Genomic DNA, 16,426 nt, shown 5'->3' with positions numbered 1-16,426 from the left:
TGAGCCAGGGGAAAAAGGAACTACCCTACCCAGCATGCAACAGAAGTGACGAGCATGCGCGGTAGCCCGGTATAGGTTGTGTCGCCATGACGACATCTTGTATGTTGTGATATGCACGCTCTGAAAGTAAACGTTAAGAAGTCAGCCAACACTCCTGGTCTGCATTATTCATAAATAGACAGACAACACATATACTCCGCTGCTTCACAGGCCGCTGGATGTAGCCGGCAAAGTATTCCCATGCTAGCTAGCCGCTCTAGCAAGCACGCCTCATTCAGTCCAAAACGGCCCGATCTATCCACATCCAGAATTGTCTGGCGGTCGTAAGTGATCCCGGAGTGACCACGCTGTAAGCCAGCCATGACATTTGCAGAATTGTCCGCTATTTTTGCCAAATGTTCCATCTTTACCAAGAGCCCCTCGACCCCGACGCCCATCCGGGCGACGCCATCTTGTTAAGAAAAGGGGTTAGCAAAATAAAAGCATGTAAACAACATACGCAAATGTGCGATAAAATAATTGTCGGCGTTAATAGATTGATGAGTTAACTCGTAATTAACGCACTAATTTGCCCACCCCTAGTCAATATATACCTTGATGTTGCAGAAAAAAGACCATATATTTCCGAACTTTAAATGCGTGAATTTTGGCAAATTAAACGCCTTTCTGTTTATCGCTCTTTTAGCGATGACGTCAGAACGTGACGTCACCGAGGTAACACACCCGCCATTTTCATTTTCACATTACAAACACCGGGTCTCAGCTCTGTTATTTTCCGTTTTTTCGACTATTTTTTGGAACTTTGGAGACATCATGCCTGGTGGGTGTGTTGTCGGAGGGTGTAACAACACTAACAGGGAGGGATTCAAGTTGCACCACTGGCAAGAAATCTGCCGCCAGACCCCCATTGAATTTGCCAGAGTGTCTTCACATTTGACCGGCGATGCTAAGACAGACATGGCACAGAGATGTATGGATAACCTGCAGATGCATTTGCAACCATTAAGTCAACGAAATCACAAAGGTGAGTTTTGTTGATGTTGTTGACTTATGTGCTAATCAGACATATTTGGTCGCGGTGTGACTGCCAGCTAATTGATGCTAACATGCTACGCTAATCGAGGCTAACATGCTATTTACACTAGCTGTATGTACATGTGAAACTAGATACCCACATTTAATGCGAAACAAACACTTACCAATCGACGGATTTAAGTTGCTCCAGTGTCACAAGATGCGAAAGTCCTGATCGTTTGGTCCGCACATTTTACCGGCGATGCTAATAAGGCAGCCATGCTATGGGCCACTTCATTAGGTACACCCACGCTATGGCCCAATAGCGTCAGTAGCTATTCGCTCAATAGCTTCAATTTCTTCTTCAATTTTGTTTTCGCTATCTGCCTCCATACTCCGACCATCTGTTTCAATACATGCGTAATCTGTTGAATCGCTTAAGCCGCTGAAATCCGAGTCTGAATCCGAGCTAATGTCGCTATATCTTGCTGTGGTAACCGCCATGTTGTTTGTATTGGCAGCACTGTGTGACGTCACAGGGAAATGGATAGTGGTTTCGAAGATAGCGAAAATAAGGCACTTTAAGGCTTTTTTCTGGAATATTCCGGGTGGTGTAAAATTAAAAAAAAAACTTCGAAAAATAAAACAAGCCACTTGGAACTGATTTTTATTGTTTTTAACCCTTTTGAAATTGTGATAATGTTCCCCTTTAAAAGTAAAAAAAAATTAAATATACATTTGGCTTATTTTCAACACTTTTTTCCCCCCCTTTTCTATTTTAATGAATTATTGACCTATTTAGGGTTTCAATTACTTCACGTCAAATATTCCTCTTTGAAATGTTTTGGGGGAAAATGTTGTATAGTTTGTCTGTTTGTTATATAAATAAGGGTTTTGACATAAAGTCCATAAACATAAAAACAAAATTCAAAAAACGTCACAACAACAGACAGACCTGAAGTTGATCTTGAGATTCAAGCATTAAATGAAAAAAACAACTTATTTCTAACATTTTTATGACTGAGACCCTTCCGGAGACCGAGGACCAAACTTGAGGAAAGCCAAAAATGTAAAAAAAACACAACTATTGTACTGTTTTTAAAAAGGAAAAGTATCAAAATGGCCCCGCATGCTTTGATTTTTCAGTCTGCGGCCCTCAGTGGAAAAAGTTTGGACACCCCTGATGTACACCTGCTGCCACCCTGGAAAACTAATATGGAATTGCCGGACTTGGAGGAGGTCATACAGGTATTTAAATTTGTAGAAAAATCAGACATAACAAACATTTTTTTTGTCATTTCAAATGGCAACTTTCCGGATTTAAGAAATGAAGAATATCAATTGTTGCAGTGAGTTTCATATTTATATCAAACCAGAGTAAAACAAATATGGAATCAAACAATTCAGGAGAAAAAATGTGAAATCTCCCTGTCAATTTCCATTTCCAATTAAGATGTGACTTTAAGATTTTACTATTTAGTATAAAATACTACATGGTCTAGCTCCGTCCTGTCTTGCCGCTTGTACCCATGATCTTGTCCTTTCGGTCATGACCCAAAGCTCATGACCATAGGTGAGGATGGGAACGTAGATCGACCGGTAAATTGAGAGCTTTACCTTCCGGCTCAGCTCCTTCTTCACCACAACGGATCGGTACAACGTCCGCATTACTGAAGACGCCGCACCGATCCGCCTGTCCATCTCACCATCCACTCTTCCCTCACTCGTGAGGTACTCGAACTCCTCCACTTGGGGCGGGGTCTCCTCCCCAACCCGGAGATGGCACTCCACCCTTTTCCGGGCGAGAACCATGGATTCGGACTTGGAGGTGCTGATTCTCATCCGAGTCGATTCACACTCGGCTGTGAACCGATCCAGTGAGAACTGAACATCCTGGCCAGATGAAGCCCTCAGAACCAAATCATCCGCAAAAAGTTTTGCTCAGTTCAAATAAAATACCCCCAATTTTTGTATATTTAGGGACCGATGTCCCTTTGGGACAGAACCCTATTGAATTTCTAGCGTTTTATTAGGGACCGATGTCCCTTTGGGACAAAGTACCCTATTAAATTTCTAGCGTTTTATTAATATTCTTTATTCTTTATCATTTTACCGCCGCCTATTTGAGCTGTAATTTGACCTCCTTAACATGCTTCAAAACTCCACACATCAGGACTGGCGAAAATTGCGATATAATCAAAAAACCAAACCCCAAAGCTCAAAATTGTGCTCTAGCGTCCCCTAGGAAGAAAACACAGACAAACTGCCTCTAACTCCCAGTAGGAATGTCCTACACACATGAAACAAAAACTTATATGTAGGTCTCAGTTAGACCTATATTTCATACACTGACAACCCCCAGCTAAAATCAACAGTAGGTTTGCAATTCCCCCTTCAATACAAAAGTTGGGTAGAAAAAATTTCGCTTTTTTTCAAACGTGATCTCCTCTGAGGCCGTTTGTCGTGTCGGCTGCAAATAAGCACAGGAGAGAGATTGAACCCTTCCGATTAAAAGTTGATGAAACAGTTTATAACGAATCTAAGAGATTGATGTATAACACATGTGTATACAACTTTTTCTCTGTGTAATAATCCATCCATCCATCTTCTACCGTTCCCGTCCATCGCTGCTTGCAGCTTTAATTTTTTCTTGTTTTTGAAGACCGACCTTTTGCGGTGTGTTTCTTATAGCCAGAAAGTTGCCATTTTAAAATAACCATAGTTTTGTGTCATGTCTGTTATCTGGCTTTTTTCCCACAAAATGAAACAAATAAATGAACATCCAAGACTGGTAATTCCATAGTGAGGTTTATATTTGGTGTACATCAACATTTCCCGACATAAACGTGTCAGGCATGAATGCGGTAAATGAGTGTCTCCATGGTGACAGCTGCGTCGCACACCCAAAATCCTCATTTAAATAAAGTGGTCTGGCACCACTTTTGCAGTTGTTATCAATTGTGCAGCCAGTCTTGGTAGATCACGCTCAACACACAAAATGGTGTAGGTTGCACATGCTGTTCAGACGTGGTATTTGGATCTTAGTGGTTCAGTTCCCAATGTGTGCTATTCTTACCTGACTGGGGTCATTAGAGTCACACTCGCTGGTGTTCTTCATAGTTACCCACTGACCGCTAGCATTACATTCCTGGTACACCATTCCATACTGAACTACACACAGAAACACACACACACACATAGCTTAGCATGTAGCAGCATCAACATGCGGGCTGAAAGGTGCGAGTTAGGGATGCAACCAAATGAAAATTGTTGTCTGGAATCGAAAATGCAACAACGAAGGTCAAAAATTGAAACATCGAAATGATTTACTATACTAATGATTACCATTGCTTTTCCTGCTATGACTGTGTATTAACCTCAATATAATCAAGGCATTGTCGTTCCACAAGTGAATAGTCATCATTCGGAGAATAAAACAATCATACAATTATGAAAATACTTATTTGCCGCTGATATTGCGACAATATTTTATTATAACAACACACTAATAATAGAAAGGCTAATTACTGAACGCCGGGCTAAAAAGAAGAAGTCTACAATATACGTATAAATGTGTAATCATTTGAGGTTCTTACTATGAGGTCTGTCACACCGCTACCTCTCTACCTGGCTGTTATCTATCGCCGCCCTGGGCCCTATTTGGACTTTATCATGGAATATTCAGAGTTTGTCGCAGATCTAGTGACGCACGCAGATAATATAATTATAATGGGGGAATTTAATATCCATATGAATACCCCATCTGTGGCGCTCCAGACTATAATTAATAGCTGTGGTCTTACACGAATAGTAAATGAACCCACCCATCGCAATATCTGGTCTTTGTCCGGGGTGTTACCACCTCCAAAGTTATGGTACTCCCGTACACTAAAATAATGTCCGATCATCCATCCATCCATCCATTTTTTACCGCCTGTCCCGTTTGGGGTCGCGGGGGGGAGCCGGAGCCTATCTCAGCTGCATTCGGGCGGAAGGCAGCATACACCCTGGACAAGTCGCCACCTCATCACAGGGCCAACACAGATAGATAGACAACATTCACACTCACATTCACACACTAGGGACCATTTAGTGTTGCCAATCAACCTTGTAGTGGATCATTTCTGTCCTAGGGTTACCCCTAAACTGAATGCATTGAGAGGGACACGACATTAGAGGTCAAGTCACCCTGACCAAGTGCTAGTTCTGTTGGTGGGGTGACATTTGAACATTGGACAGTTACATAAGTGGTTATGCTACAATCAGGCCATCAGGGAGCGTATAAATAAGAAGGGAAGACCAAGCCTGAGGTGCGCTCTTTTTAATTTCTTTCACGAGGGTGCACCATCTTTCGTCTATGGAGACACTGTCTGTAATCATATCGATTCAATCCAACTTTGTACCATCTGATTATGAGTAATTAAACTCCTGTAACAAATTCTGTATTGTTCCTGTTTAAGATTCGGACTTTTCTACTACATAAAATTGGCTACACGAACAGGATGATTTTTCCACTACGACCAATCCTCAGGTGCATGTGTTTGGAGGTGGGAGGGGCCTATCCCCCAGGTGCATGTCTTTGGGGCCGAGACACTAGTGATTCAGGGCTATATAAGTAAACATTGATTGATTGATTGATTGATAATCAGAGACTATTATTTAAGCCTGTTTTTGCCGGTTCGTCGGCCTGGCGACATCACTCTGTATTAGCTCCTTTCATGCCATCGATTTTTGCTCTGTGTTGATTGTTTCATGCTCGTTTCATGCCACAGGTTTAGGTCGATTTTCATGCAATTGTTCGCTTCATGCTATGCCAAGTAAATTTTTCTGTCATGACGAGGGGGTCGCAGTTTATTGCGAGGATTGTTTTCCCAGGACTATTCCGGACCAGGCGTGAAGGTAGGAACATATTTATTAATCTAGACTGAAGGATACAAAAACTATCACTTAGACAGAACTATGGACAAGAAACAAAAACTTGCTGACTGTGGCATGAAAAAACCAAACTTACTTGGCAGAGCATGTAGCGAACAATCGCATGAAAACAAGCATAAACCTGTGGCAGGAAACGAGCATGGAACAATCAACACGGAGCAAAAATCTATGGCATGAACTGAGCTAATACAGAGTAATGTCACCAAGCCGACTAACTGGCAAAGACAGGCTTAAATAATAGTCTCTGATTAGAGCAGGTGCGTAGTCCGACAACATGAGGCAGGTGGAACTAATGAATCGTCATGGTAACTAAACAAGGGAGCGTAAACGGGAACTAAAAGAGTCCAAAACTAACAGACAATAACAAACAACATTATCTAGACCACAAATCATGACACAAGCTTTTTTTTAAGCCTGTCTTTGCCAGTTAGTCGGCCTGGCGACATTACTCTGTATTTGCTCTGTTCATGCCATGGATTTTTGCTCTGTGTTGATTGTTTCATGCTTGTTTCATGCCACAGGTTTATGCTTGTTTTCATGCGATTGTTCGCTTCATGCTCTGCCAAGTAAGTTTTGTTTTTTCATGCCACAGTCAGCAAGTTTTTGTTTCTTGTCCATAGTTCTGTCCAAGTTATAGTTTTTGTATCCTTGAGTCTAGATTTGGGCTTCACGGTGGCAGAGGGGTTAGTGCGTCTGCCTCACAATACGAAGGTACTGCAGTCCTGGGTTCAAATCCAGGCTCGGGATCTTTCTGTGTGGAGTTTGCATGTTCTCCCCGTGAATGCGTGGGTTCCCTCCGGGTACTCCGGCTTCCTCCCACTTCCAAAGACATGCACCTGGGGATAGGTTGATTGGCAACACTAAATGGTCCCTAGTGTGTGAATGTTGTCTGTCTATCTGTGTTGGCCCTGCGATGAGGTGGCGTCTTGTCCAGGGTGTACCCTGCCTTCCGCCCGATTGTAGCTGAGATAGGCGCCAGTGTCCCCCGCGACCCCGAAAGGGAATAAGCGGTAGTAAATGGATGGATGGATGGAGTCTAGATTTATAAATATGTTCCTACCTTCACGCCTGGTCCTGCTTCCTGGGAAAACAATCCTCGCAGTAAGCTGCGACCCCCTCGTTACGACAGAAAAACTTACTTGGCAGAGCATGAAAACAAGCATAAACCTGTGGCATGGAACGAGCATGAAACAATCAACACAGAGCAAAAATCTATGGCATGAACAGAGCTAATACAGAGTGATCTTGCCAGGCCGACTAACTGGCAAAAACAGGCTTAAATAATAGTCTCTGATTAGAGCAGGTGCGTAGTCCGACAACATGAGGCAGGTGGAACTAATGAATCGTCATGGTAACTAAACAAGGGAGCGTAAACGGGAACTAAAAGAGTCCAAAACTAACAGACAATAACAAACAACATTATCTAGACCACAGATCATGACACAAGCTTTTTTTAAAGCCTGTCTTTGCCAGTTAGTCGGCCTGGCGACATTACTCTGTATTTGCTCTGTTCATGCCATGGATTTTTGCTCTGTGTTGATTGTTTCATGCTCGTTTCATGCCACAGGTTTATGCTTGTTTTCATGCGATTGTTCGCTTCATGCTCTGCCAAGTAAGTTTTGTTTTTTCATGCCACAGTCAGCAAGTTTTTGTTTCTTGTCCATAGTTCTGTCCAAGTTATAGTTTTTGTATCCTTGAGTCTAGATTTGGGCTTCACGGTGGCAGAGGGGTTAGTGCGTCTGCCTCACAATACGAAGGTACTGCAGTCCTGGGTTCAAATCCAGGCTCGGGATCTTTCTGTGTGGAGTTCGCATGTTCTCCCCGTGAATGCGTGGGTTCCCTCCGGGTACTCCGGCTTCCTCCCACTTCCAAAGACATGCACCTGGGGATAGGTTGATTGGCAACACTAAATTGGCCCTAGTGTGTGAATGTGAGTGTGAATGTTGTCTGTCTATCTGTGTTGGCCCTGCGATGAGGTGGCGTCTTGTCCAGGGTGTACCCTGCCTTCCGCCCGATTGTAGCTGAGATAGGCGCCAGTGTCCCCCGCGACCCCGAAAGGGAATAAGCGGTAGAAAATGGATGGATGGATGGAGTCTAGATTTATAAATATGTTCCTACCTTCACGCCTGGTCCGGTTTGCTTCCTAGGAAAACAATCCTCGCAGTAAGCTGCGACCCCCTCGTTACGACAGAAAAACTTACTTGGCAGAGCATGAAAACAAGCATAAACCTGTGGCATGGAACGAGCATGAAACAATCAACACAGAGCAAAAATCTATGGCATGAACAGAGCTAATACAGAGTGATGTCGCCAGGCCGACTAACTGGCAAAAACAGGCTTAAATAATAGTCTCTGATTAGAGCAGGTGCGTAGTCCGACAACATGAGGCAGGTGGAACTAATGAATCGTCATGGTAACTAAACAAGGGAGCGTAAACGGGAACTAAAAGAGTCCAAAACTAACAGACAATAACAAACAACATTATCTAGACCACAGATCATGACACAAGCTTTTTTTAAAGCCTGTCTTTGCCAGTTAGTCGGCCTGGCGACATTACTCTGTATTTGCTCTGTTCATGCCATGGATTTTTGCTCTGTGTTGATTGTTTCATGCTCGTTTCATGCCACAGGTTTATGCTTGTTTTCATGCGATTGTTCGCTTCATGCTCTGCCAAGTAAGTTTTGTTTTTTCATGCCACAGTCAGCAAGTTTTTGTTTCTTGTCCATAGTTCTGTCCAAGTTATAGTTTTTGTATCCTTGAGTCTAGATTTATAAATATGTTCCTACCTTCACGCCTGGTCCGGTTTGCTTCCTGGGAAAACAAACCTCGCAGTAAGCTGCGACCCCCTCGTTACGACAGAAAAACTTACTTGGCAGAGCATGAAGCGAACTATCGCATTAAAACAAGCATAAACCTGTGGCATGAAACGAGCATGAAACAATCAAGAGCAAACATCTATGGCATGAACAGAGCTAATACAGAGTGATCTTGCCAGGCCGACTAACTGGCAAAAACAGGCTTAAATAATAGTCTCTGATTAGAGCAGGTGCCATGAGGCGGGTGAAACTAATGAGTCGTCTTGGTAACTAAACAAGGGAGTGTAAACGGGAACTCAAAGAGTCCAAAACTAACAGAGAATAACAAACAACATGATCTAGACCACAGATCATGACACAAACATGGAGTGATAGTTTAATAATGTATAAACTTACCTTAGCTAAAACGAATCTCATTCGCCTCAATAAAAACAATCCTAAATATTAGTTCAGTACAGACTTAGCCCTGTCTTGGTTTAACTCTTATCTTACTGACGGGATGTAGTGCATCTCCCATAACAATGTGACCTCAGACTGTGTCAAGGGAACGTGTGGAGTTCCCCAGGGTTGGGTTCTTGGCCTTGCACTCTTCAGCCGCTAGGTGACATCATGCGCAAATACGTTGTTAGCTGTGACTATTATGCTGATGACACCCAACTGTAAATGCCCCTAAGGCTGACCAACACGCCGGACTGCGGACCCTGCCCAGGTTTCTCCAATTTCTTATTGGGTTGACTTTTTTCTTTCCCTGATGTGGGATCTGAGAACCCCTAATATTTGTACACTGCATGTTTTGCAGATCCCTGTCCGCGTATTTTTCTCAGGCAATTTTTGGGCGAAAATGTATCTGTGCATCACGAGTGGTAGTCCTACCTTTATGGTACCACGGTAGGTACCATGGACATGACACGCTAACGGTAGTGTTGGGTAGTCCGTCGGGCCAGCAGGCGTACTTGTCGAAGGTTCTGTTGCACACAAGACCTGCAGGTAGTAAACAAACAAGACCATTATGATGCTCTTTCATCTTTACTACCAAGTCCATTGGGGATCTTCTGTCTGTTAGCACTTTGTTAGCACTTTGATCTTCTCTGCTAATGTAGCAGCAGAGTTTGGACAGACCTTCTCTTCATTCAATGCAATGTTTTCTTAATTTTCATGACTATTTACATTGTAGATAGTCACATCAAAACTATGAATGAACACATGTGGAGTTATGTACTTAACAAAAAAGATGAATTAACTGAAAACATGTTTTACATTAAAGTTTCTTTAAAATAGCCAGCCTTTGCTCAGATTACTGCTTTGCATTGTTCACTTTTGGCATTCTCTCCATGAGCTTAAAGTGGTAGTCACCTGAAATGGTTTTCACTTCACAGGTGTCATAGTTTTGATGTGACAATCTACAATGTAAATAGTCATGAAAACAAAGAAAGTGCATTGAATGAGAAGGTGTGTCCAAACGTGTATATATATATATATATATATATATATATATATGTATATATATACATATATATACATATATATATATATCTTGATTGGATTATCCAGAGAATAGTGCTCGATACCGTGGTAGAGCGCAATATGTAGGTGTGGGAAAAATCACAAGACTACTTCGTCTCTACAGAACTGTTTCATGAGGGGTTCCCTCAATCATCAGGAGATTTTAATGGAAGCATACACATGCTTACAAACATCAGTCGTTTACCGAGCAAAGGTAACACACAAGGACATTAACACATCTGACACGTACGTAGGATTAACCGAAGTAGCGTTCAAAACAAGATGGAATAATCACAACGCCTCCTTTAGAAACCAGACTTTGCGGAATTCTACAGAACTCAGCAAACACATTTGGAACCTCAAAGACAATAATGTTGAATATTCAATAACATGGCAAATTCTTGCATCCAGCACACCTTACAACAGTGGTAATAAAAGATGCAACCTATGCTTAAAAGAGAAACTGTTTATTATATATCATCCAGATCTATCATCCCTCAACAAGCGCAGTGAAATCATTTCAACATGCCGCCACAGTCGGAAACACCTCCTAGGTAACACATGAGCCAATCACCACACCCTACGCCTGCCTGTACCCACCCACTCTGTGCCCTATATAAACCATTGTATGTGAATGCTTCCATTAAAATCTCCTGATGATTGAGGGAACCCCTCATGAAACAGTTCTGTAGAGATGAAGTAGTCTTGTGATTTTTCCCACACCTACATATATATATATATATATATATATATATATATATATATATATATATATATATATATATATATATATATATATATATGTATGTATGTATATATATATATATATATATATATATATATATATATATATATATATATATATATATATATATACAGTGGGGCAAAACAGTATTTAGTCAGCCACCGATTGTGCAAGTTCTCCCACTTAAAATGATGACAGAGGTCTGTACTTTTCATCATAGGTACACTTCAACTGTGAGACACAGAATGTGAAAAATCCAGGAATTCACTTTGTAGGAATTTTAAAGAATTTATTTGTAAATGATGGTGGAAAATAAGTATTTGGTCACTTCAAACAAGGAAGATCTCTGGCTCTCACAGACCTGTAACTTCTTCTTTAAGAAGCTTTTCTGTCCTCCACTCGTTACCTGTATTAATGGAACCTGTTTGAACTCGTTATTTGTATAAAAGACACCTGTCCACAGCCTCAAACAGTCAGACTCCAAACTCCACTATGGCCAAGATCAAAGAGCTGTCGAAGGACACCAGGAAAAGAACTGTAGACCTGCACCAGACTGGGAAGAGTGAATCTACAATAGGCAAGCAGCTTGGTGTGAAAAAATCAACTGTGGGAGCAAGTATCAGAAAATGGAAGACATACAAGACCACTGATAATCTCCCTCGATCTGGGACTCCACGCAAGATCTCATCCCGTGGGGTCAAAATGATCATGAGAGGGGTGAGCAAAAATCACAGAATCACACGGGGGGACCTGGTGAATGACCTGCAGAGAGCTGGGACCAAAGTAACAAAGGTTACCATCAGTAACACACTACGCCGACAGGGAATCAAATCCTGCAGTGCCAGACGTGTCCCCCTGCTTAAGCCAGTGCATGTCCAGGCCCGTCTGAAGTTTGCCAGAGAGCACATGGATGATACAGCAGAGGATTGGGAGAATGTCATGTGGTCAGATGAAACCAAAATAGAACTTTTTGGTATAAACTCAACTCGTCGTGTTTGGAGGAAGAAAAATACTGAGTTGCATCCCAAGAACACCATACCTACTGTGAAGCATGGGGATGGAAACATCATGCTTTGGGGCTGTTTTTCTGCTAAGGGGACAGGACGATTGATCCGTGTTAAGGAAAGAATGAATGGGGCCATGTATCCTGAGATTTTGAACCAAAACCTCATTCCATCAGTGAGAGCTTTGAATGGTTGACCAAATACTTATTTTCCATCATAATTTAAAAATAAATTCTTTAAAATTCCTACAATGTGAATTCCTGGATTTTTTTTCACATTCTGTCTCTCACAGTTGAAGTGTACCTATGATGAAAATTACAGACCTCTGTCATCATTTTAAGTGGGAGAACTTGCACAATCACTGGCTGACTAAATACTTTTTTGCCCCACTGTGCATATATATATATATATATATATATATATATATATATATATATATATATATATATATATATATATATATATATATATATATATATATATATATATATATATATATATATATATATATATATATATATATATATATATCCACTATGGACTGGACTCTCACTTTTATGTTAGATCCACTATGGACTGGACTCTCACTATTATGTTGGATCCACTATGGACTGGACTCTCACTATTATGTTAGATCCACTATGGACTGGACTCTCACACTATTATGTTAGATCCACTATGGACTGGACTCTCACTATTATGTTGGATCCACTATGGACTGGACTCTCACTATTATGTTAGATCCACTATGGACTGGACTCTCTCACTATTATGTTAGATCCACTATGGACTGGACTCTCACTATTATGTTAGATCCACTAGGGACTGAACTCTCACACTATTATGTTAGATCCACTATGGACTGGACTCTCACTATTATGTTGGATCCACTATGGACTGGACTCTCACTATTATGTTAGATCCACTATGGACTGGACTCTCACTATTATGTTAGATCCACTATGGACTGAACTCTCACACTATTATGTTAGATCCACTATGGACTGGACTCTCACTATTATGTTAGATCCACTATGGACTGGACTCTCACTATTATGTTAGATCCACTATGGACTGGACTCTCACACTATTATGTTAGATCCACTATGGACTGGACTCTCACACTCTTATGTTAGATCCACTATGGACTGGACTCTCGCTATTATGTTAGATCCACTATGGACTGGACTCTAACACTATTATGTTAGATCCACTATGGACTGGACTCTCACAATCTTATGTTAGACCCACTTGACCTCCATTGCATCTGGTCTCCCCTAGGGAGGTTGGGGGTTACCCACATCTGCGGTCCTCTCCAAGGTTTCTCATAGTCATTCTCATCGACGTCCCACTGAGTTGTGAGTTTTTCCTTGCCCTTGTGTGGGCGCTGAACCGCGGATGTGGTTGTGGCTTGTTCAGCCCTTTGAGATACTGTGATTTAGGGCTATATAAATAAACATTGATTGATTGATTGATTGAGAGCCAGCGCCCCCCGCGACCCCGAAAGGGAATAAGCGGTAGAAAATGGATGGATGGATGGATGATTGATTGATTGATTGATTGATTTACCACTTGTTTTCAAAAACTTAAAAAAAGTGGGACCCAAAAAATTGCGTGTGGGACCCCATTTTTATGACTTGATGGGGTCCCGGGGACCCCATTTTGAAAATTCCTAGCATCAACACCGACGGAGTATTGGTGCCTGCAAAACCAAACTGTGTTCTAATACTAATCAAATATCATCATAGATTGGGGGTCGGCTCTTTAGCGCCACCCTAGTGGCTTTCTGGAGCTTTTCCAAAAATGTATGAAAAATTGAAATAATTGAGGGGGAACAATATATTTTTTGTTTTAATATAGTTTCTGTAGGAGGACAAACATGACACAAAGCTCCCTAATTGTCATAAAGCACACTGTTTATATTAAACATGCTTCACTGATTCCAGTATTTGGCGAGCGCCATTTTGTCGTACTATTTTTGGCGGTCCTTGAACTCACCCTAGTTTGTTTACATGTATAACTTTCTCCGACTTTCTAAGACGTGATTTATGCCACTTCTTTTTCTGTCTCATTTTGTCCACCAAACTTTTAATGTTGTGCATGAATGCACAAAGGTGAGTTTTGTTGATGTTATTGACTTGTGTGGAGTGCTAATCAGACATATTTGGTCACTGCAAGCTAATCGATGCTAACATGCTATTTAGGCTAGCTATATGTACATATTGCATCATTATGTCTCATTTGTAGCTATATTTGAGCTCATTTAGTTTCCTTTAAGTCCTTTTAATTCAATTTATATCTCATGACACACTATCTGTATGTAATATGAATTTAAATTTTTTGCGGCTCCAGACAGATTTGTTTTTGTATTTTTGGTCCAATATGGCTCTTTCAACATTTTAAGTTGCCAACTCCTGGTATAGACCATTGAATAGTGGATGGGTTGTGGCCCGCTGGCCTTGACTTGGACACCCTTGCTATAGATTTTCACTCAGGTGAACTATTTTCTGACATCTTACATTGATGGCTTTAGACTTTGTTGCTTGCAGAGTTTATTGTAGTTTTAGATGAGGCTGGTCATTTTTTTTAAATGAGTGGCGAGGTTAGGAGCTTCTTGCCAGCATCTTTATTGAAGGAGCAAAGAGTGAAATGGAGGTTAGACATGCGTGCCGAGCTTCCTCACCGCTGTTTGGAGGCGCTCTGCTGTTGTTGAGCTCACACTGATCCTTGTACAACATCCAGTTCTCCTCCAGCTTGTCCATGCTGACCGCTGGCGACATCTGGACATGGAGGGAGACACAGATGGTGGGAGACACACATGGAGGGAGACATGGAGGGAGACATGGAGGGAGACAGACATGGTGGGAGATAGACATGGAGGGAGACATGGAGGGAGACATACATGGTGGGAGACATGGTGGGAGACAGACAAGGAGGGAGACAGACATAGAGGGGGACAGACATGGAGGGAGACATGGAGGGAGACATGGAGGGAGACAGACATGGTGGGAGATAGACATGGAGGGAGACATGGAGGGAGACAGACATGGTGGGAGACATGGTGGGAGACAGACAAGGAGGGAGACAGACATGGTGGGAGACAGACAAGGAGGGAGACAGACATGGTGGGAGACAAACAAGGTGGGAGACAGACAAGGAGGGAGACAGACATGGTGGGAGACAGACATGGAGGGAGACAGACAAGGAGGGAGACAGACATGGTGGGAGACAGACATGGTGGGAGATAGACATGGAGGGAGACATGGTGCGAGACAGACATGGAGGGAGACAGGCATAGAGGGAGACATGGAGGGAGACAGACATGGAGACAGACATGGTGGGAGACAGACAAGGAGGGAGACAGACATGGAGGGAGACAGACATGGTGGGAGACAGACAAGGTGGGAGACAGACATGGTGGGAGACAGACATGGAGGGAGACAGACATAGAGGGGGACAGACATGGAGGGAGACATGGAGGGAGACAGACATGGTGGGAGACATGGTGGGAGACATGGTGGGAGACAGACAAGGAGGGAGACAGACATAGAGGGGGACAGACATGGAGGGAGACATGGAGGGAGACATGGAGGGAGACAGACATGGTGGGAGATAGACATGGAGGGAGACATGGAGGGAGACAGACATGGTGGGAGACATGGTGGGAGACAGACAAGGAGGGAGACAGACATGGTGGGAGACAGACAAGGAGGGAGACAGACATGGTGGGAGACAAACAAGGTGGGAGACAGACAAGGAGGGAGACAGACATGGTGGGAGACAGACATGGAGGGAGACAGACAAGGAGGGAGACAGACATGGTGGGAGACAGACATGGAGGGGGACAGACATGGTGGGAGATAGACATGGAGGGAGACATGGTGCGAGACAGACATGGAGGGAGACAGGCATAGAGGGAGACATGGAGGGAGACAGACATGGAGACAGACATGGTGGGAGACAGACAAGGAGGGAGACAGACATGGTGGGAGACAGACATGGTGCGAGACAGACATGGAGGGAGACATGGAGGGAGACAGACATGGTGGGAGACATGGTGGGAGACAGACAAGGAGGGAGACAGACATGGTGGGAGACAGACAAGGAGGGAGACAGACATGGTGGGAGACAGACATAGAGGGAGACAGACAAGGAGGGAGACAGACATGGTGGGAGACAGACATGGAGGGGGACAGACATGGTGGGAGATAGACATGGAGGGAGACATGGTGCGAGACAGACATGGAGGGAGACAGACAAGGAGGGAGACAGACAAGGTGGGAGACAGACAAGGAGGGAGACAGACATGGTGGGAGACAGACATAGAGGGAGACAGACAAGGAGGGAGACAGACATGGTGGGAGACAGACATGGAGGGGGACAGACATGGTGGGAGATAGACATGGAGG

The 16,426-nt window shown here is 42.9% G+C and overlaps 1 protein-coding gene across 1 annotated transcript in view; it reads right to left on the bottom strand.

Moving 5' to 3' along the window:
* gcgra (glucagon receptor a) overlaps nt 1-16,426 on the bottom strand; it is a 121,126-nt gene that overhangs the window by 26,105 nt on the left and 78,595 nt on the right. The window contains exons 3-5 of the mRNA XM_061884649.1: nt 14,701-14,797; nt 9,639-9,746; nt 4,091-4,185 (exon numbers count right to left, since the gene is read on the bottom strand). Of these exons, the coding sequence (XP_061740633.1) occupies nt 4,091-4,185; nt 9,639-9,746; nt 14,701-14,797 (300 nt within the window). The remainder of the gene's footprint in view (nt 1-4,090; nt 4,186-9,638; nt 9,747-14,700; nt 14,798-16,426) is intronic.

This window comes from Nerophis ophidion, linkage group LG23 (assembly GCF_033978795.1).
Source record: "Nerophis ophidion isolate RoL-2023_Sa linkage group LG23, RoL_Noph_v1.0, whole genome shotgun sequence".
Lineage (NCBI taxonomy): Eukaryota > Metazoa > Chordata > Actinopteri > Syngnathiformes > Syngnathidae > Nerophis > Nerophis ophidion.
Note: the sequence above shows the minus strand (reverse complement) of the source record. Positions and strands in the feature narration are given on the sequence as shown.